At 42.4% G+C, this 23677-nt stretch overlaps 1 protein-coding gene across 1 annotated transcript; it reads right to left on the bottom strand.

Annotated features, from left to right (window-relative positions):
- Positions 1 to 5685: 5685 nt before the first annotated feature.
- LOC311116811 (BTB/POZ domain-containing protein KCTD12-like) lies at positions 5686 to 7338 on the bottom strand. The gene has a single exon (XM_084191847.1). It carries the CDS (start codon positions 7314 to 7316, stop codon positions 6486 to 6488), a length of 831 nt encoding a protein of 276 aa, XP_084047973.1. The 5' UTR covers positions 7317 to 7338; the 3' UTR covers positions 5686 to 6485.
- Between the last annotated feature and the right edge of the window lie 16339 nt (positions 7339 to 23677).

Here is a 23677-nt window from a genome sequence, read left to right as displayed (position 1 = left end):
CTATCTCTACTGGTGTCTACCATGTCTGGTGGGATTGGTTCTATCTCTACTGGTGTCTACCATGTCTGGTGGGATTGGTTCTGTCTCTACTGGTGTCTACCATGTCTGGTGGGATTGGTTCTAACTCTACTGGTGTCTACCATGTCTGGTGGGATTGGTTCTAACTCTACTGGTGTCTACCATGTCTGGTGGGATTGGTTCTAACTCTACTGGTGTCTACCATGTCTGGTGGGATTGGTTCTAACTCTACTGGTGTCTACCATGTCTGGTGGGATTGGTTCTAACTCTACTGGTGTCTACCATGTCTGGTGGGATTGGTTCTGTCTCTACTGGTGTCTACCATGTCTGGTGGGATTGGTTCTAACTCTACTGGTGTCTACCATGTCTGGTGGGATTGGTTCTAACTCTACTGGTGTCTACGTTCTAACTCTACTGATGTCTACCATGTCTGGTGGGATTGGTTCTAACTCTACTGGTGTCTACCATGTCTGGTGGGATTGGTTCTAACTCTACTGGTGTCTACCATGTCTGGTGGGATTGGTTCTAACTCTACTGGTGTCTACCATGTCTGGTGGGATTGGTTCTATCTCTACTGGTGGGATTGGTTCTAACTCTACTGGTGTCTACCATGTCTGGTGGGATTGGTTCTGTCTCTACTGGTGTCTACCATGTCTGGTGGGATTGGTTCTAACTCTACTGGTGTCTACCATGTCTGGTGGGATTGGTTCTGTCTCTACTTGTGTCTACCATGTCTGGTGGGATTGGTTCTAACTCTACTGGTGTCTGGTGGGATTGGTTCTAACTCTACTGGTGTCTACCATGTCTGGTGGGATTGGTTCTAACTCTACTGGTGTCTACCATGTCTGGTGGGATTGGTTCTAACTCTACTGGTGTCTACCATGTCTGGTGGGATTGGTTCTGTCTCTACTGGTGTCTACCATGTCTGGTGGGATTGGTTCTAACTCTACTGGTGTCTACCATGTCTGGTGGGATTGGTTCTAACTCTACTGGTGTCTACCATGTCTGGTGGGATTGGTTCTAACTCTACTGGTGTCTACCATGTCTGGTGGGATTGGTTCTAACTCTACTGGTGTCTACCATGTCTGGTGGGATTGGTTCTAACTCTACTGGTGTCTACCATGTCTGGTGGGATTGGTTCTAACTCTACTGGTGTCTACCATGTCTGGTGGGATTGGTTCTGTCTCTACTGGTGTCTACCATGTCTGGTGGGATTGGTTCTATCTCTACTGGTGTCTACCATGTCTGGTGGGATTGGTTCTAACTCTACTGGTGTCTACCATGTCTGGTGGGATTGGTTCTATCTCTACTGGTGTCTACCATGTCTGGTGGGATTGGTTCTAACTCTACTGGTGTCTACCATGTCTGGTGGGATTGGTTCTGTCTCTACTGGTGTCTACCATGTCTGGTGGGATTGGTTCTAACGCTACTGGTGTCTACCATGTCTGGTGGGATTGGTTCTGTCTCTACTGGTGTCTACCATGTCTGGTGGGATTGGTTCTGTCTCTATTGGTGTCTACCATGTCTGGTGGGATTGGTTCTAACTCTACTGGTGTCTACCATGTCTGGTGGGATTGGTTCTGTCTCTACTGGTGTCTACCATGTCTGGTGGGATTGGTTCTAACTCTACTGGTGTCTACCATGTCTTGCTGCAGCTGTGTTGTCCAGTTGCTGCCAACAAACTGATGTTAGTGGGAGACACCATGTCTGGGTCTTAAATGCCATTATATTCCCTATATGGTGCACTACCTCTGACCAGGGCCCACATGATACAAATGGCACCCTATCCCCTGTAGAGTGCACTACCTAGGAAATAACTTAGTGGTGTTTTGGTTAGTGTCGGCCCTGAGATTGGAAGGTTGTGAGTTTGATCCCCGGGCCGAGCCTTACCAAAGACTGTAAAAATGGGTCCCGATGCGTCTCTGCAGTATTAAGGAGATAGATTGGGGGTAAGGCCCTGCGAACACTAGTGTCCTGTCCAGGGGGTGTACTGTACATCAAGCTGAAACAAGCCACTACAGAAACAAGCCGGTGATGTGAAAGAGCACAGTTAGAAAGATATGGCATATAGAAGCAAACCGGATGGACATCATGAAAATGATCGGAGAGGTTGAGAGTAGAGGAAGTTCAGGAGCAAAAAAAACAAACAAAATATAATTATTGTAAAATTGACTGTGTCCATAAAATGTAGATAGCGGGTGTAGGCTGGAAGTGGAGGCCTGGGCGTTGTTGTTCACTAGTTTGCTCCGGGTAGGGAAGGGTGGTGGGGTTGGAAAGTAATAAAGGGGGATATATATAATTTTTTAAGGGATGTGTATGTATGTATATATGTGTGTGTGTGTGTGTATGTGTGTGTGTATATATATATATATATATATATATATATATATATATATATATATATATATATATATATATATATAAAAACATGGGTTTGGAAGTGATGCAGAAAATTAAATTGATGGAAGTTAGAATCTGCAATGTTAAGATGATCTACCTCCCTCCAAGCCGGACAGACTAAAGCGTGTCTGTTTGCATTCTGACGACCAGATGGACAGACTAAAGGGTGTCTGTTTGCATTCTGACCACCAGATGGACAGACTAAAGGGTGTCTGTTTGCATTCTGACCACCAGATGGACAGACTAAAGGGTGTCTGTTTGCATTCTGACCACCAGATGGCCAGACTAAAGGGTGTCTGTTTGCATTCTGACCACCAGATGGACAGACTAAAGGGTGTCTGTTTGCATTCTGACGACCAGATGGACAGACTAAAGGGTGTCTGTTTGCATTCTGACCACCAGATGGACAGACTAAAGCGTGTCTGTTTGCATTCTGACGACCAGATGGACAGACTAAAGGGTGTCTGTTTGCATTCTGACCACCAGATGGACAGACTAAAGGGTGTCTGTTTGCATTCTGACCACCAGATGGACAGACTAAAGGGTGTCTGTTTGCATTCTGACCACCAGATGGCCAGACTAAAGGGTGTCTGTTTGCATTCTGACGACCAGATGGACAGACTAAAGGGTGTCTGTTTGCATTCTGACCACCAGATGGACAGACTAAAGGGTGTCTGTTTGCATTCTGACCACCAGATGGACAGACTAAAGCGTGTCTGTTTGCATTCTGACCAGCAGATGGACAGACTAAAGCGTGTCTGTTTGCATTCTGACCAGCAGATGGACAGACTAAAGCGTGTCTGTTTGCATTCTGACCACCAGATGGACAGACTAAAGCGTGTCTGTTTGCATTCTGACCACCAGATGGACAGACTAAAGCGTGTCTGTTTGCATTCTGACCACCAGATGGACAGACTAAAGGGTGTCTGTTTGCATTCTGACCACCAGATGGACAGACTAAAGCGTGTCTGTTTGCATTCTGACCACCAGATGGACAGACTAAAGGGTGTCTGTTTGCATTCTGACCACCAGATGGACATACTAAAGCGTGTCTGTTTGCATTCTGACCAGCAGATGGACAGACTAAAGCGTGTCTGTTTGCATTCTGACCACCAGATGGACAGACTAAAGGGTGTCTGTTTGCATTCTGACGACCAGATGGACAGACTAAAGGGTGTCTGTTTGCATTCTGACGACCAGATGGACAGACTAAAGCGTGTCTGTTTGCATTCTGACCACCAGATGGACAGACTAAAGGGTGTCTGTTTGCATTCTGACGACCAGATGGACAGACTAAAGGGTGTCTGTTTGCATTCTGACCACCAGATGGACAGACTAAAGGGTGTCTGTTTGCATTCTGACCACCAGATGGACAGACTAAAGCGTGTCTGTTTGCATTCTGACCAGCAGAGTGAAAGGAGAGGCCAATAAAGAACAGAGAGCCATTTGGGATGAAACAAGAGAAACCAGCATTCAGGCATCAAACCAGCAGGAACCAGTTTTTATCCTAATTCTACCAGGGTGAATTTTGAGGATGCAATAAAACAATATTTTGGTTTGGGTCAAATACTTATTTCCCTCATTAAAAAATGCAAATCAATTTATAACATTTTTGACCTGCGTTTTTCTGGATTTTTTTGGTTGTTATTCTGTCTCTCACTGTTCAAATAAACCTACCATTTAAAATTATAGACTGATCATGTCTTTGTCAGTGGGCAAACGTACAAAATCAGCAGAGGATCAAATACTTTTTTCCCTCACTGTGTGTGTGTGTATGTATATATATATATATATATATATTTCTATTATGAGTGTTTTTGAGTTGAACTGTCTGTCTGACAACAGGCCCCCTGTATGTTTGTGTTTTTGAGGCTGTGTGTATTTGAGGCTGGAATTAAATATTTTCTTTTTTAGTACGTTAGAGCTTGGAGATATGTGTTCAGCTGGACTGAAATGGCACACTATTCCCTCTGTAGTGCACTACTTCTAACCAGGGGCCACTTGGGACGCTGACTGAGTGTTTGTTTGTGGTGAGAGAGGCCCTAGCCCAGTCCCATTGTCTACGTCCCTACGTTAGTGCACTACCCTGTGGGCCCTAGTCAACGTTAGTGCACTACCTAGGTAATAGTGTGTAATTTGGGATGCAGCCTGTCCCTTTCCTTTTATCCACCAGGGAGAGAAAGCTGACAACGGGTCTTCCTGGGTCACCAGACACCAAAGAGTTAAGAAAGAAAAGACCGTTTCCTGTTTCCTGTGCAGATGGTTGACGGGGACACATCAGCTGACTCTAGACGGGGAAATGGAGTCAAAGCAGCTCTGCAACGTTTGTGTGTTTTTGGTTTTACTATCCTGGACCAGAAGTCCTTCAAAGGACAGTCAAATAAGGACAATTCGGACAAGTGGGGATATTTTGCCGGTCCCCACAAGGAAAAAGGCAATTTTAGGCTTATGGTTTAGGGTTACAACTATGGTTAGAATTAGGGTTAGATTTGAGGTTAAGGTTAGAGTTGGGTTAAGGGTTAGGTTTATGGTTAGGTTAAGGGTTAGGTTTAGGGTTAGGTTAAGGGTTAGGGTTAGGGTTAGGTTTAGGGTTAGGTTTAGGGTTAGGTTTAGGGTTAGGGAAACAGTTTAGTCCCCACAAGGATAGTTAAACAAATGTGTGTGTTTGTGTGCAAACATGTAATTTGAAAAAAGCGTGGGAGGAAACTTGTAGCAATACGTCTAAATGCTGCCTGTATCAACCCACATGTAAATAAACCATAGAGCTATAGAGAAGCATTGACCATAATCTTTCATCTGGGTTAAAGTCTTGTTCCTCTTTCCTTCTGTGGTGTCCCTACATCTATTTCCATAGACCACACAGAAAACAATCTGCTGTGTGTGTGTGTTTATGACACCAGGCACTTTATCAGAGACGGACATTAAACTCCAGACAGTGTCACTGTTGTTGCTGTTGAGCTCTGTGAGAGGAAGTCCCTTTTCTCAGTTTAGAACACAAGGGTGTATTCTCTGTAAACCCAGAACTAAAATCTCTTGTAATTTGGTCAATCGGTCCACAAGAGAATAACAAGGGTGTGAAACTATGTATAACTTTTCACAATGACCTCAGTGTTGGGAAAATGGCTCCTTTTTTCCCCCGTACTGAAAAATATCTCTCTGCTGCACGATTAAATCCTAGAATGATGTCATCGCAATCTACAGCCCAGATGTTTGGGTCTGTTCAAGACATGATAAAAAAAATAATTCAGGCACACATAATACAAACTATTACTTTGATTTGATATATTTTAAAACTTTGGAGCTAAATTGAAAATACAGCTTTAGATGTTGACACACAAATAATGCAACTTATCCAGTATAGGCCTGTGAAACGAAGACGAAGCCAGGAGGGAGTTAGGGTTCAACAGCATGTCTCCAAGCTCAGAGCAGGGGCCACATTATGACCGCAGAATAACACTGTTTTAAGACACTGCTTTAAAACCCTCACACACCTTGCCTTGTGCTTGTTCTGTGAATATGTGTGTGTGTGTGTGTGTGTGTGTGTGTGTGTGTGTGTGTGTGTGTGTGTGTGTGTGTGTGTGTGTGTGTGTGTGTGTGTGTGTGTGTGTGTGTGTGTGTGTGTGTGTGTGTGTATAAATGTTTGTGTGGTGTATGTTGGTACAAAAACAGTGAAAACTGGGACACACCAAAAGGCTGAATAAACATATTATCAATGCAATGAAAACCAGACTGCATGCAGCTTTCTCCAAACTATCATAACAGTCATATAACTGGTAACACTGGTCTGCAACATGAAATATATCTCCATTAGACTATATTGGACTAGGCAAGAGCAATGCAAATCAACAACCAATATGTCCATACCTTCAGAATAATCATCAGTAACCTTTAACCTTTACCAAAATTATAGAGGAGATATAAAGAAGATATTTAAAACATTTTTTTTTTAGTATTTTCGCAGCTGTCCATTTCTGCAGGTAGTCTCTCTCTACCGTACAGGTGAGCATCACACGACGTCAATGTCCCATTCCCTCAGGGTTGGCTACCTAACGGCCCGGTAACGTCGGTCAGTTCCGGGAGAACACGTACTCGGTGTAGCTGGTCCAGATTTTGTCCTCGTTCGGGTCGCTGCTCGCGTACGCGCACGTGCCCGTGGAGCTGCAAGCCACCATGTGGAACCCGACCTCCGCGAGCCTGTCAAACGCCTGCTCGAGGAAGTTATACTTCAGATAGTACCGGGAGGTGTACCTCTCCGGTGGTTTGTCCGGGTCTCTGCTCTCGTTCAGAGTCTCTCCAAAAACTTCCTTGGCCAGGGATGTCTTTCCGCAAACCGTTATTCTGGCCACTCGCCTGAACTTGGCGTCCGTTTGAATATCCCTCCCTATGGTGTAGGAGCCCCGGTACCCAATGGTAATAAAGCCATATTTCTGGAACGGGGAGCGAAGGCTCGGGCTGCTCACGGCGCTCGTGGTGATGCCGGTACCACCCAGAGCGCACGCGAGCGCAGCCTCCTCCGGGTCCACATGGGCGCCCACCTCGTCACCGAGAGAGTTGTCTTTACTCACCGCCGGTACCAGGCGCTGTGAGAGTTCGTGCAGCTGGAAGAACTCGGCCTCTTTCTGTAACCGACCCCTCTCCTTAAAGAAGTCCGGTAGAACGATGTCCCTTTCCCGCAGGTAATCCAGAATATACCTGAACAGAAATCCGTCCCGGTCAAAGAAGTAGCGTCCTTTGCGGTCTTTCGGTAGTTCTGCGGGGCTCCTCTGTCTGAACATAGTCCACAGGAGAGAGTTTGGGACGGAGACTAGAGTTGCATGTCGAGTTACATACACCTGGCCGCCGACGTTTAATTCTATTATATCAGAAAAGGACGACTGTTGGTTCTCACTTTGCGCCATCTCTCTCCTGCGCGCCTGGGTAGAATCCAGGAAACGAAAAATATCAACAGTTGAAATGTAACGGTTTGTTTTATATGGCTGGTGGTTGTGTGGGAGGAGAGAGGAGGAGGAGGAGGAGGAGGAGGAGGAGGAGGAGGAGGAGGAGACGGACAGCGCAGGCAGCAGAATATTGCTGAAAAGTTAACTCTTCGTGGACAGAGTTTGTGACCTCTCTCAGTCAGTATGGAAGACTTCTCTTTTTAATAGAAGTAAAGCTACGAAGCCACTCAAGACCAGTGGTGTAAAGTACGTAAGTAAAAATACTTAAGTCGTTTTTTAATTTTACTTCACTACATTCCTAAAGAAAATAATGTACTTTTTACTCCATACATTTTCCTTGACACCCAAAAAGTACTAACATTTTTTGAATTCTTAGCAGGACTGGAAAAATGGGCCAATTCACACACTTCTCAAGAGAACATCCCCTGGTCATCCCTACTGCCTCTGATCTGACGGACTCATTAAACACAAATGCTTCCTTTGTAAATGAGTGTTGGAGTGTTGGAGAGTGCCCCTGGATATCCTTAAAATAAAATAAAATGGCGCCTTCTGGTTTTGCTTAATATACCAAATTTGACATTGTTTATACTTTTACTTTTGATACTTTAAGTATATTTAAAACCAAATACTTGTAGACTTTTATACTCCAGTAGTTTTTTACTGCGTGACTACCACTTTCACTTGAGTCATTTTCTATTAAGGCGTCTTTACTTTTACTCAAGTATGACGATTGAGTATTTTTTCCACGACTGCTCAAGACATGGAGAGACCGACATCTTGTGGAGACCAGGATTGCGGATAAGGCCGCGTTTACACAGGAAGCCCAATTCTCATATTTTCCCACTAATTCTTATTTTGACCAATCAGATCAGATCTTTTGCCAATAATTGGGCAAAGGGTTAGAATTGGGCTGCCTGTATAAAACTAAGTGATTGCAGCCCCTCCAAGTCAACAGTGGTTCTCAATAGATAGAGCCCCTGCAGATAATTGTACCAAGAGCGACATCTAGTGGAAAACGTAGAAATATGCACATCTGAACGTGGGCTTGACGACGTCTTCAATCTTATGACTTATCACCAGTGGAGACAGCAGCAGTGCAGCCTATCTTCTGGAAGAAACTAAACAGGGACGCCAAGACAGTCACACAGTGGTCCTCTGAGAACATATCTAGTGATCTAAGGACCAGTGACTTTAAGAGGGCCCCCAGATAAGATGTCCCAGGGCACCACTGAGATAAACCTAGAGTATCTAGTGATCTAAGGACCAGTGACTTTAAGAGGGCCCCCAGATAAGATGTCCCAGGGCATCACTGAGATAAACCTAGAGTATCTAGTGATCTAAGGACCAGTGACTTTAAGAGGGCCCCCAGATAAGATGTCCCAGGGCACCACTGAGATAAACCTAGAGTATCTAGTGATCTAAGGACCAGTGACTTTAAGAGGGCCCCCAGATAAGATGTCCCAGGGCACCACTGTGATAAACCTAGAGTATCTAGTGATCTAAGGACCAGTGACTTTAAGAGGGCCCCAGATAAGATGTCCCAGGGCACCACTGAGATAAACCTAGAGTATCTAGTGATCTAAAGACCAGTGACTTTAAGAGGGCCCCAGATAAGATGTCCCAGGGCACCACTGAGATAAACCTAGAGTATCTAGTGATCAAAGGACCAGTGACTTTAAGAGGGCCCCCAGATAAGATGTCCCAGGGCACCACTGAGATAAACCTAGAGTATCTAGTGATCTAAGGACCAGTGACTTTAAGAGGGCCCCCAGATAAGATGTCCCAGGGCACCACTGAGATAAACCTAGAGTATCTAGTGATTTAAGGACCAGTGACTTTAAGAGGGCCCTCAGATAAGATGTCCCAGGGCACCACTGAGATAAACCTAGAGTATCTAGTGATCTAAGGACCAGTGACTTTAAGAGGGCCCCCAGATAAGATGTCCCAGGGCACCACTGAGATAAACCTAGAGTATCTAGTGATCAAAGGACCAGTGACTTTAAGAGGGCCCCAGATAAGATGCCCCAGGGCACCACTGAGATAAACCTAGAGCATCTAGTGATCTAAAGACCAGCAACTTTAAGAGGGCCCCAGATAAGATGTCCCAGGGCACCACTGAGATAAACCTAGAGTATCTAGTGATCTAAAGACCAGTGACTTTAAGAGGGCCCCAGATAAGATGTCCCAGGGCACCACTGTGATAAACCTAGAGTATCTAGTGATCTAAGGACCAGTGACTTTAAGAGGGCCCCAGATTATATGTCCCAGGGCACCACTGAGATAAACCTAGAGTATCTAGTGATCTAAGGACCAGTGACTTTAAGAGGGCCCCAGATTATATGTCCCAGGGCACCACTGAGATAAACCTAGAGTATCTAGTGATCAAAGGACCAGTGACTTTAAGAGGGCCCCAGATAAGATGCCCCAGGGCACCACTGAGATAAACCTAGAGTATCTAGTGATCTAAAGACCAGTGACTTTAAGAGGGCCCCAGATAAGATGTCCCAGGGCACCACTGAGATAAACCTAGAGTATCTAGTGATCTAAAGACCAGTGACTTTAAGAGGGCCCCAGATAAGATGTCCCAGGGCACCACTGAGATAAACCTAGAGTATCTAGTGATCTAAAGACCAGTGACTTTAAGAGGGCCCCAGATAAGATGTCCCAGGGCACCACTGTGATAAACCTAGAGTATCTAGTGATCTAAGGACCAGTGACTTTAAGAGGGCCCCAGATTATATGTCCCAGGGCACCACTGAGATAAACCTAGAGTATCTAGTGATCTAAGGACCAGTGACTTTAAGAGGGCCCCAGATTATATGTCCCAGGGCACCACTGAGATAAACCTAGAGTATCTAGTGATCAAAGGACCAGTGACTTTAAGAGGGCCCCAGATAAGATGCCCCAGGGCACCACTGAGATAAACCTAGAGTATCTAGTGATCTAAAGACCAGTGACTTTAAGAGGGCCCCAGATAAGATGTCCCAGGGCACCACTGAGATAAACCTAGAGTATCTAGTGATCTAAAGACCAGTGACTTTAAGAGGGCCCCAGATAAGATGTCCCAGGGCACCACTGTGATAAACCTAGAGTATCTAGTGATCTAAGGACCAGTGACTTTAAGAGGGCCCCAGATTATATGTCCCAGGGCACCACTGAGATAAACCTAGAGTATCTAGTGATCTAAGGACCAGTGACTTTAAGAGGGCCCCAGATAAGATGTCCCAGGGCACCACTGTGATAAACCTAGAGTATCTAGTGATCTAAGGACCAGTGACTTTAAGAAGGCCCCAGATAAGATGTCCCAAGGCACCACTGAGATAAACCTAGAGTATCTAGTGATCTAAGGACCAGGGACTTTAAGAGGGCCCCAGATAAGATGTCCCAGGGCACCACTGTGATAAACCTAGAGTATCTAGTGATCTAAGGACCAGGGACTTTAAGAGGGCCCCAGATAAGATGTCCCAGGGCACCACTGAGATAAACCTAGAGGGGAAATAGTCCTCTTAGGATCACGGTACTGTATAGTTTCTACATGGCTCTAAACAGCTGTTTTATTGATTGATATAATAGAATAGAATAGAACAGAATAGAACAGAATAGCACAGAATAGAATAGAACAGAATAGAACAGAATAGAACAGAATAGAATAGAACATAATAGAATAGAACAGAATATAATAGAATAGAATAGAATAGAACAGAATAGAATAGAACAGAATAGAATAGAACAGAATAGCATAGAACAGAATAGCACAGAATATAATAGAACAGAATAGAATAGAACAGAATAGAACAGCATAGAATAGAATAGAACAGAATAGAATAGAATAGAATAGAACAGAATAGAACAGAATAGAATAGAACATAATAGAATAGAACAGAATATAATAGAATAGAATAGAATAGAACAGAATAGAATAGAACAGAATAGAATAGAATAGAACAGAATAGCATAGAACAGAATAGCACAGAATAGAATAGAACAGAATAGAACAGAATAGCACAGAATAGAATAGAACAGAATAGCATAGAATAGAATAGAACAGAATAGAACAGAATAGAATAGAACATAATAGAATAGAACAGAATATAATAGAATAGAATAGAATAGAACAGAATAGAATAGAACAGAATAGAATAGAATAGAACAGAATAGCATAGAACAGAATAGCACAGAATATAATAGAACAGAATAGAATAGAACAGAATAGAACAGCATAGAATAGAATAGAACAGAATAGAATAGAATAGAATAGAACAGAATAGAACAGAATAGAATAGAACATAATAGAATAGAACAGAATATAATAGAATAGAATAGAATAGAACAGAATAGAATAGAACAGAATAGAATAGAATAGAACAGAATAGCATAGAACAGAATAGCACAGAATATAATAGAACAGAATAGAACAGAATAGAACAGAATAGCACAGAATAGAATAGAACAGAATAGAATAGAATAGAATAGAACAGAATAGAACAGAATAGAATAGAACATAATAGAATAGAACAGAATATAATAGAATAGAATAGAATAGAACAGAATAGAATAGAACAGAATAGAATAGAATAGAACAGAATAGCATAGAACAGAATAGCACAGAATATAATAGAACAGAATAGAATAGAACAGAATAGAACAGCATAGAATAGAACAGAACAGAATAGAATAGAATAGAATAGAAAAGAATAGAATAGAACAGAATAGCACAGAATAGAAAAGAATAGAATAGAATAGAACAGAATAGAATAGAACAGAATAGAACAGCATAGAATAGAAAAGAACAGAACAGAACAGAATAGAATAGAACAGAAAATAACAGAATAGAATAGAATAGAATAGAACAGAATAGAATAGAACAGAATAGAATAGAATAGAACAGAATAGAATAGAACAGAATAGAACAGCATAGAATAGAACAGAATAGAATAGAACAGAACAGAATAGAATAGAACAGAATAGAACAGAATAGAATAGAATAGAACAGAATAGCACAGAATAGAATAGAACAGAATAGCACAGAATAGAATAGAATAGAATAGAACAGAATAGAATAGAATAGAACAGAATAGCACAGAATATAATAGAACAGAATAGAATAGAACAGAATAGAATAGAATAGAACAGAATAGAATATAATAGAACAGAATAGAATATAATAGAATAGAATAGAACAGAATAGAACAGCATAGAATAGAATAGAACAGAATAGAATAGAACAGAATAGCATAGAATATAATATAATAGAATAGAATAGAACAGAATAGAACAGCATAGAATAGAACAGAACAGAATAGAATAGAATAGAATATAACAGAATAGAACAGAATAGAATAGAACAGAATAGCATAGAACAGAATAGCATAGAACAGAATAGAATAGAATAGAATAGAACAGAATAGCATAGAATAGAACAGAATAGAACAGCATAGAATAGAACAGAACAGAATAGAATAGAATAGAATAGAACAGAATAGCACAGAATAGAACAGAATAGAATAGAATAGAACAGAACAGAACAGAACAGAATAGAATAGAACAGAACAGAATAGAATATAACAGAATAGAATAGAACAGAACAGAACAGAATAGAATAGAACAGAACAGAATAGAATAGAACAGAATAGAACAGAACAGAATAGAATAGAATAGAACAGAACAGAACAGAATAGAATATAACAGAATATAATAGAATAGAACAGAATAGAATAGAACAGAATAGCATAGAACAGAATAGAATAGAATAGAATAGAACAGAATAGCACAGAATAGAATAGAACAGAATAGAACAGCATAGAATAGAACATAATAGAACAGAACAGAATAGCATAGAACAGAATAGCATAGAACAGAATATAATATAATAGAATAGAATAGAACAGAATAGAATAGAATAGAACAGAATAGAATACAACAGAACAGAATAGAATACAACAGAACAGAATAGAATAGAATAGAATAGAACAGAATAGAATAGAATAGAACAGAACAGAATAGAATACAACAGAACAGAATAGAATACAACAGAACAGAATAGAATAGAATAGAATAGAATAGAATAGAACAGAATAGAATATAATATAATAGAATAGAACAGAATAGAATACAACAGAACAGAATAGAATAGAATAGAATAGAATATAACAGAATAGAATATAACAGAACAGAATAGAACAGAATAGAATAGAACAGAATATAATATAATATAACAGAATAGAACAGCATAGAATAGAACAGAATAGCATAGAACAGAATAGAATAGAACAGAATAGCATAAAATAGAATAGAACAGAATAGAACAGAATAGCATAGAATAGAATAGAATAGAATAGAATAGAATAGAATAGAACAGAATAGCATAGAATAGAATAGAACAGAATAGCATAGAATAGCATAGAATAGAATAACAGTATTTTTATTTACAGAGAACCTCCATATCTATCTCCATCAGTATCTCTTCTAGATTGGCCATTCCTGGTTAGACCAGTTCTCATATCATTTCATCATATATAATAATATCATCATATACACTATATATATATACAAAAGTATGTGGATCCCCATTCAAATTAGTGGATTCAGCTATTTCAGCCACACCCGTTGCTGACAGGTGTATAAAATTGAGCACAAAGCCATACAATCTCCATAGACAAACATTTGCAGTAGAATGGCCTTACTGAAGAGCTCAGTGACTTTCAACGTGGCACCGTCATAGGATGCCACCTTTCCAACAAGTCAGTTTGTCAAATTTCTGCCCTGCTAGAGCTGCCCCGGTCAACTGTAAGTGCTGTTATTGTGAAGTGGAAATGTCTATGAGCAACAACAGCTCAGCCGCGAAGTGGTAGGCCACACAAGCTCACAGAACAGGACCGCCAAGTGCTGAAGCACTCTGTCCTCGGTTGCAACACTCACTACCGAGTTCCAAACTGCCTCTGGAAGCAACGTTAGCACAATAACTGTTCGTCGGGAGCTTCATGAAATGGGTTTCCATGGCCGAGCAGCTGCACACAAGCCTAAGATCACCGTGCGCAATGCCAAGCGTTGGCTGGAGTGGTGTAAAGCCCACCGCCGTTGGACTCTGGAGCAGTGGAAACACGTTCTCTGGAGTGATTAATCACACTTCACCATATGGTAGTCCAACGGACAACATTTACATTTACATTTTAGTCATTTAGCAGACGCTCTTATCCAGAGCGACTCACAAATTGGTGCATTCACCCTATAGCCAGTGGGATAACCACTTTACAATTTTTTTTTGGGGGGGGGGGGGGGGGGGGTAGAAGGATTACTTTATCCTATCCCAGGTGTTCCTTAAAGAGGTGGGGTTTCAAATGTCTCCGGAAGGTGGTGAGTGACTCCGCTGTCCTGGCGTCGTGAGGGAGCTTGTTCCACCATTGGGGTGCCAGAGCAGCGAACAGTTTTGACTGGGCTGAGCGGGAACTATGCTTCCGCAGAGGAAGGGGAGCCAGCAGGCCAGAGGTGGATGAACGCAATGCTCTCGTTTGGGTGTAGGGACTGATCAGAGCCCGAAGGTACAGAGGTGCCGTTCCCCTCACTGCTCCATAGGCAAGCACCATGGTCTTGTAACGGATTCGAGCTTCAACTGGAAGCCAGTGGAGTGTGCGGAGGAGCGGGGTGACGTGAGAGAACTTGGGAAGGTTGAACACCAGACGGGCTGCGGCATTCTGGATGAGTTGTAGGGGTTTAATAGCACAGGCAGGGAGGCCAGCCAACAGTGAGTTGCAGTAATCCAGACGGGAGATGACAAGTGCCTGGATTAGGACCTGTGCCGCTTCCTGTGTAAGGCAGGGTCGTACTCTCCGAATGTTGTAGAGCATGAACCTGCAGGAGCGGGTCACCGCCTTGATGTTAGCGGAGAACGACAGGGTGTTGTCCAGGGTTACGCCAAGGCTCTTCGCACTCTGGGAGGAGGACACAACGGAGTTGTCAACCGTGATGGCGAGATCATGGAACGGGCAGTCCTTCCCCGGGAGGAAGAGCAGCTCCGTCTTGCCAGGGTTCAGCTTGAGGTGGTGATCCGTCATCCATACTGATATGTCTGCCAGACATGCAGAGATGCGATTCGCCACCTGGTTATCAGAAGGGACAAATCTGGGTTTGGCAGATGCCAGGAAAACGCTACCTGCCCGAATGCATAGTGCCAACTGTAAAGTTTGGTGGAGGAGGAATAATGGTCTGGGGCTGTTTTTCATGGTTCGGGCTAGGCCCCTTAATTCTAGTGAAGGGAAATCTTAACACTACAGCATACAATGACATTCTAGACGATTCTCTTTTTCCAACTTTGTGGCAACAGTTTGGGGAAGGCCCTTTCCTGTTTCAGCATGACAATGCCCCCGTGCACAAAGCGATGTCCATACAGAAATGGTTTGTCGAGCTCGTTGTGGAAGAACTTGACTGGCCTGCACAGAGCCCTGACCTCAACCCCATCAAACACCTTTGGGATGAATTGGAACGCCGACTGCGAGCCAGGCCTAATTGCCCAACATCAGCGCCCGACCTCACTAATGCTCTTGTGGCTGAATGGAAGCAAGTCCCCGCAGCAATGTTCCAACATCTATTGGAAAGCCTTCCCAGACGAGTGGAGGCTGTTATAGCAGCAAAGGGGGGGACCAACTCCATGTTAATGCCCATGATTTTGGAATGAGATGTTCTACGAGCAGGTGTCCACATACTTTTGGTCATGTAGTGTACAGTCGTGGTCAAACGTTTTGAGAATGACACAAATTCTAATTTTCACAAAGTCTGCTGCCTCAGTTTTGATGATGGCAATTTGCATATACTCCAGAATGTCATGAAGAGTGATCAGATGAAATGAACAGGTGTCCACATACTTTTGGTCATGTAGTGTCTTTCATCATATTAAGCTAGAGTTGACCAGCAGGTCTGAGAGAGAGAGAGAGAGAGAGAGAGAAGATGATGCCTCCAGCTCCATTAGTAGAAGGTCACACAGCCTTATGGAGGGATACAGGAGGATAATTAGGCACCAGGAGGATGAACACCATGTATGACTGAGGCCCAAATAGCACCCTGTTCCCTGTGTTGTGTCTTTGACCGAGGCCCATAGGGAACAGGGTGCTATTTGGGATGAACGTTATGTATGGCTCTCTCCGTCTACTCTGCTGATTTAAGAAGGAGATATAATGAATCTCCCTCTACCCTGCTGATTAATATACTGGAGACATGGTTAAGGTAAGAAAGGTGTTCTCTCTCTCTCTCTCTACCCTGCTGATTAATATACTGGAGACATGGTTAAGGTAAGAAAGGTGTTCTCTCTCTCTCTCTCTACCCTGCTGATTAATATACTGGAGACATGGTTAAGGTAAGAAAGGTGTTCTCTCTCTCTCTCTCTACCCTGCTGATTAATATACTGGAGACATGGTTAAGGTAAGAAAGGTGTTCTCTCTCTCTCTCTCTACCCTGCTGATTAATATACTGGAGACATGGTTAAGGTAAGAAAGGTGTTCTCTCTCTCTCTCTACCCTGCTGATTAATATACTGGAGACATGGTTAAGGTAAGAAAGGTGTTCTCTCTCTCTCTCTCTACCCTGCTGATTAATATACTGGAGACATGGTTAAGGTAAGAAAGGTGTTCTCTCTCTCTCTCTACCCTGCTGATTAAGAAGGAGACATGGTTAAGGTAAGAAAGGTGTTCTCTCTCTCTCTCTCTACCCTGCTGATTAATATACTGGAGACATGGTTAAGGTAAGAAAGGTGTTCTCTCTCTCTCTCTCTACCCTGCTGATTAATATACTGGAGACATGGTTAAGGTAAGAAAGGTGTTCTCTCTCTCTCTCTCTACCCTGCTGATTAATATACTGGAGACATGGTTAAGGTAAGAAAGGTGTTCTCTCTCTCTCTCTACCCTGCTGATTAATATACTGGAGACATGGTTAAGGTAAGAAAGGTGTTCTCTCTCTCTCTCTCTACCCTGCTGATTAAGAAGGAGACATGGTTAAGGTAAGAAAGGTGTTCTCTCTCTCTCTCTCTACCCTGCTGATTAATATACTGGAGACATGGTTAAGGTAAGAAAGGTGTTCTCTCTCTCTCTCTACCCTGCTGATTAATATACTGGAGACATGGTTAAGGTAAGAAAGGTGTTCTCTCTCTCTCTCTCTACCCTGCTGATTAATATAGTGGAGACATGGTTAAGGTAAGAAAGGTGTTCTCTCTCTCTCTCTCTACCCTGCTGATTAATATACTGGAGACATGGTTAAGGTAAGAAAGGTGTTCTCTCTCTCTCTCTACCCTGCTGATTAATATACTGGAGACATGGTTAAGGTAAGAAAGGTGTTCTCTCTCTCTCTCTCTACCCTGCTGATTAATATACTGGAGACATGGTTAAGGTAAGAAAGGTGTTCTCTCTCTCTCTCTCTACCCTGCTGATTAATATACTGGAGACATGGTTAAGGTAAGAAAGGTGTTCTCTCTCTCTCTCTACCCTGCTGATTAATATACTGGAGACATGGTTAAGGTAAGAAAGGTGTTCTCTCTCTCTCTCTCTACCCTGCTGATTAATATACTGGAGACATGGTTAAGGTAAGAAAGGTGTTCTCTCTCTCTCTCTCTACCCTGCTGATTAATATACTGGAGACATGGTTAAGGTAAGAAAGGTGTTCTCTCTCTCTCTCTACCCTGCTGATTAATATACTGGAGACATGGTTAAGGTAAGAAAGGTGTTCTCTCTCTCTCTCTCTACCCTGCTGATTAATATACTGGAGACATGGTTAAGGTAAGAAAGGTGTTCTCTCTCTCTCTCTACCCTGCTGATTAATATACTGGAGACATGGTTAAGGTAAGAAAGGTGTTCTCTCTCTCTCTCTACCCTGCTGATTAATATACTGGAGACATGGTTAAGGTAAGAAAGGTGTTCTCTCTCTCTACCCTGCTGATTAATATACTGGAGACATGGTTAAGGTAAGAAAGGTGTTCTCTCTCTCTCTCTCTACCCTGCTGATTAATATACTGGAGACATGGTTAAGGTAAGAAAGGTGTTCTCTCTCTCTCTCTCTACCCTGCTGATTAATATACTGGAGACATGGTTAAGGTAAGAAAGGTGTTCTCTCTCTCTCTCTCTACCCTGCTGATTAAGAAGGAGACATGGTTAAGGTAAGAAAGGTGTTCTCTCTCTCTCTCTACCCTGCTGATTAATATACTGGAGACATGGTTAAGGTAAGAAAGGTGTTCTCTCTCTCTCTCTACCCTGCTGATTAATATACTGGAGACATGGTTAAGGTAAGAAAGGTGTTCTCTCTCTCTCTCTCTACCCTGCTGATTAATATACTGGAGACATGGTTAAGGTAAGAAAGGTGTTCTCTCTCTCTCTCTCTACCCTGCTGATTAATATACTGGAGACATGGTTAAGGTAAGAAAGGTGTTCTCTCTCTCTCTCTACCCTGCTGATTAATATACTGGAGACATGGTTAAGGTAAGAAAGGTGTTCTCTCTCTCTCTCTCTACCCTGCTGATTAATATACTGGAGACATGGTTAAGGTAAGAAAGGTGTTCTCTCTCTCTCTCTCTACCCTGCTGATTAATATACTGGAGACATGGTTAAGGTAAGAAAGGTGTTCTCTCTCTCTCTCTACCCTGCTGATTAATATACTGGAGACATGGTTAAGGTAAGAAAGGTGTTCTCTCTCTCTCTCTCTACCCTGCTGATTAATATACTGGAGACATGGTTAAGGTAAGAAAGGTGTTCTCTCTCTCTCTCTACCCTGCTGATAATATACTGGAGACATGGTTAAGGTAAGAAAGGTGTTCTCTCTCTCTCTCTCTACCCTGCTGATTAATATACTGGAGACATGGTTAAGGTAAGAAAGGTGTTCTCTCTCTCTCTCTACCCTGCTGATTAATATACTGGAGACATGGTTAAGGTAAGAAAGGTGTTCTCTCTCTCTCTCTACCCTGCTGATTAATATACTGGAGACATGGTTAAGGTAAGAAAGGTGTTCTCTCTCTCTCTCTCTACCCTGCTGATTAATATACTGGAGACATGGTTAAGGTAAGAAAGGTGTTCTCTCTCTCTCTCTCTACCCTGCTGATTAATATACTGGAGACATGGTTAAGGTAAGAAAGGTGTTCTCTCTCTCTCTCTACCCTGCTGATTAATATACTGGAGACATGGTTAAGGTAAGAAAGGTGTTCTCTCTCTCTCTCTACCCTGCTGATAATATACTGGAGACATGGTTAAGGTAAGAAAGGTGTTCTCTCTCTCTCTCTACCCTGCTGATTAATATACTGGAGACATGGTTAAGGTAAGAAAGGTGTTCTCTCTCTCTCTCTCTACCCTGCTGATTAATATACTGGAGACATGGTTAAGGTAAGAAAGGTGTTCTCTCTCTCTCTCTCTACCCTGCTGATTAATATACTGGAGACATGGTTAAGGTAAGAAAGGTGTTCTCTCTCTCTCTCTACCCTGCTGATAATATACTGGAGACATGGTTAAGGTAAGAAAGGTGTTCTCTCTCTCTACCCTGCTGATTAATATACTGGAGACATGGTTAAGGTAAGAAAGGTGTTCTCTCTCTCTCTCTCTATCCTGCTAATTAATATAGTGGAGACATGGTTAAGGTAAGAAAGGTGTTCTCTCTCTCTCTCTCTACCCTGCTGATTAATATACTGGAGACATGGTTAAGGTAAGAAAGGTGTTCTCTCTCTCTCTCTCTCTCTACCCTGCTGATTAATATACTGGAGACATGGTTAAGGTAAGAAAGGTGTTCTCTCTCTCTCTCTCTACCCTGCTGATTAATATACTGGAGACATGGTTAAGGTAAGAAAGGTGTTCTCTCTCTCTCTCTCTACCCTGCTGATTAAGAAGGAGACATGGTTAAGGTAAGAAAGGTGTTCTCTCTCTCTCTCTCTACCCTGCTGATTAATATACTGGAGACATGGTTAAGGTAAGAAAGGTGTTCTCTCTCTCTCTCTACCCTGCTGATTAATATACTGGAGACATGGTTAAGGTAAGAAAGGTGTTCTCTCTCTCTCTCTCTACCCTGCTGATTAATATACTGGAGACATGGTTAAGGTAAGAAAGGTGTTCTCTCTCTCTCTCTACCCTGCTGATTAAGAAGGAGACATGGTTAAGGTAAGAAAGGTGTTCTCTCTCTCTCTCTACCCTGCTGATTAATATACTGGAGACATGGTTAAGGTAAGAAAGGTGTTCTCTCTCTCTCTCTCTACCCTGCTGATTAATATACTGGAGACATGGTTAAGGTAAGAAAGGTGTTCTCTCTCTCTCTCTCTACCCTGCTGATTAATATACTGGAGACATGGTTAAGGTAAGAAAGGTGTTCTCTCTCTCTCTCTCTACCCTGCTGATTAATATAGTGGAGACATGGTTAAGGTAAGAAAGGTGTTCTCTCTCTCTCTCTACCCTGCTGATTAATATACTGGAGACATGGTTAAGGTAAGAAAGGTGTTCTCTCTCTCTCTCTCTACCCTGCTGATTAATATACTGGAGACATGGTTAAGGTAAGAAAGGTGTTCTCTCTCTCTCTCTACCCTGCTGATTAATATACTGGAGACATGGTTAAGGTAAGAAAGGTGTTCTCTCTCTCTCTCTCTACCCTGCTGATTAAGAAGGAGACATGGTTAAGGTAAGAAAGGTGTTCTCTCTCTCTCTCTACCCTGCTGATTAATATACTGGAGACATGGTTAAGGTAAGAAAGGTGTTCTCTCTCTCTCTCTCTACCCTGCTGATTAATATACTGGAGACATGGTTAAGGTAAGAAAGGTGTTCTCTCTCTCTCTCTCTACCCTGCTGATTAATATAGTGGAGACATGGTTAAGGTAAGAAAGGTGTTCTCTCTCTCTCTCTCTACCCTGCTGATTAATATACTGGAGACATGGTTAAGGTAAGAAAGGTGTTCTCTCTCTCTCTCTCTACCCTGCTGATTAATATACTGGAGACATGGTTAAGGTAAGAAAGGTGTTCTCTCTCTCTCTACCCTGCTGATTAATATACTGGAGACATGGTTAAGGTAAGAAAGGTGTTCTCTCTCTCTCTCTACCCTGCTGATTAATATACTGGAGACATGGTTAAGGTAAGAAAGGTGTTCTCTCTCTCTCTCTCTACCCTGCTGATTAATATACTGGAGACATGGTTAAGGTAAGAAAGGTGTTCTCTCTCTCTCTCTACCCTGCTGATTAATATACTGGAGACATGGTTAAGGTAAGAAAGGTGTTCTCTCTCTCTCTCTCTACCCTGCTGATTAAGAAGGAGACATGGTTAAGGTAAGAAAGGTGTTCTCTCTCTCTCTCTCTACCCTGCTGATTAATATACTGGAGACATGGTTAAGGTAAGAAAGGTGTTCTCTCTCTCTCTCTACCCTGCTGATTAATATACTGGAGACATGGTTAAGGTAAGAAAGGTGTTCTCTCTCTCTCTCTCTACCCTGCTGATTAATATACTGGAGACATGGTTAAGGTAAGAAAGGTGTTCTCTCTCTCTCTCTACCCTGCTGATTAATATACTGGAGACATGGTTAAGGTAAGAAAGGTGTTCTCTCTCTCTCTCTCTACCCTGCTGATTAATATACTGGAGACATGGTTAAGGTAAGAAAGGTGTTCTCTCTCTCTCTCTACCCTGCTGATTAATATACTGGAGACATGGTTAAGGTAAGAAAGGTGTTCTCTCTCTCTCTACCCTGCTGATTAATATACTGGAGACATGGTTAAGGTAAGAAAGGTGTTCTCTCTCTCTCTCTACCCTGCTGATTAATATACTGGAGACATGGTTAAGGTAAGAAAGGTGTTCTCTCTCTCTCTCTCTACCCTGCTGATTAATATACTGGAGACATGGTTAAGGTAAGAAAGGTGTTCTCTCTCTCTCTCTCTACCCTGCTGATTAATATACTGGAGACATGGTTAAGGTAAGAAAGGTGTTCTCTCTCTCTCTCTACCCTGCTGATTAATATACTGGAGACATGGTTAAGGTAAGAAAGGTGTTCTCTCTCTCTCTCTCTACCCTGCTGATTAATATACTGGAGACATGGTTAAGGTAAGAAAGGTGTTCTCTCTCTCTCTCTCTACCCTGCTGATTAATATACTGGAGACATGGTTAAGGTAAGAAAGGTGTTCTCTCTCTCTCTCTCTACCCTGCTGATTAATATACTGGAGACATGGTTAAGGTAAGAAAGGTGTTCTCTCTCTCTCTCTCTACCCTGCTGATTAATATACTGGAGACATGGTTAAGGTAAGAAAGGTGTTCTCTCTCTCTCTCTCTACCCTGCTGATTAAGAAGGAGACATGGTTAAGGTAAGAAAGGTGTTCTCTCTCTCTCTCTCTACCCTGCTGATTAATATACTGGAGACATGGTTAAGGTAAGAAAGGTGTTCTCTCTCTCTCTCTCTACCCTGCTGATTAATATACTGGAGACATGGTTAAGGTAAGAAAGGTGTTCTCTCTCTCTCTCTCTCTACCCTGCTGATTAATATACTGGAGACATGGTTAAGGTAAGAAAGGTGTTCTCTCTCTCTCTCTCTACCCTGCTGATTAATATACTGGAGACATGGTTAAGGTAAGAAAGGTGTTCTCTCTCTCTCTCTACCCTGCTGATTAATATACTGGAGACATGGTTAAGGTAAGAAAGGTGTTCTCTCTCTCTCTCTCTACCCTGCTGATTAATATACTGGAGACATGGTTAAGGTAAGAAAGGTGTTCTCTCTCTCTCTCTCTACCCTGCTGATTAAGAAGGAGACATGGTTAAGGTAAGAAAGGTGTTCTCTCTCTCTCTCTCTACCCTGCTGATTAATATACTGGAGACATGGTTAAGGTAAGAAAGGTGTTCTCTCTCTCTCTCTCTACCCTGCTGATTAATATACTGGAGACATGGTTAAGGTAAGAAAGGTGTTCTCTCTCTCTCTCTACCCTGCTGATTAATATACTGGAGACATGGTTAAGGTAAGAAAGGTGTTCTCTCTCTCTCTCTCTACCCTGCTGATTAATATACTGGAGACATGGTTAAGGTAAGAAAGGTGTTTCTCTCTCTCTCTCTACCCTGCTGATTAATATACTGGAGACATGGTTAAGGTAAGAAAGGTGTTCTCTCTCTCTCTCTACCCTGCTGATTAATATACTGGAGACATGGTTAAGGTAAGAAAGGTGTTCTCTCTCTCTCTCTCTACCCTGCTGATTAATATACTGGAGACATGGTTAAGGTAAGAAAGGTGTTCTCTCTCTCTCTCTCTACCCTGCTGATTAAGAAGGAGACATGGTTAAGGTAAGAAAGGTGTTCTCTCTCTCTCTCTCTACCCTGCTGATTAAGAAGGAGACATGGTTAAGGTAAGAAAGGTGTT

The sequence above is a fragment of the Coregonus lavaretus genome, assembly GCF_964263955.1.
Source record: "Coregonus lavaretus genome assembly, contig: HAP1_SCAFFOLD_2895, whole genome shotgun sequence".
NCBI lineage: Eukaryota > Metazoa > Chordata > Actinopteri > Salmoniformes > Salmonidae > Coregonus > Coregonus lavaretus.
The sequence above is the reverse complement of the archived record's forward strand: the minus strand, read 5'-3'. Positions and strand labels throughout refer to the sequence as shown.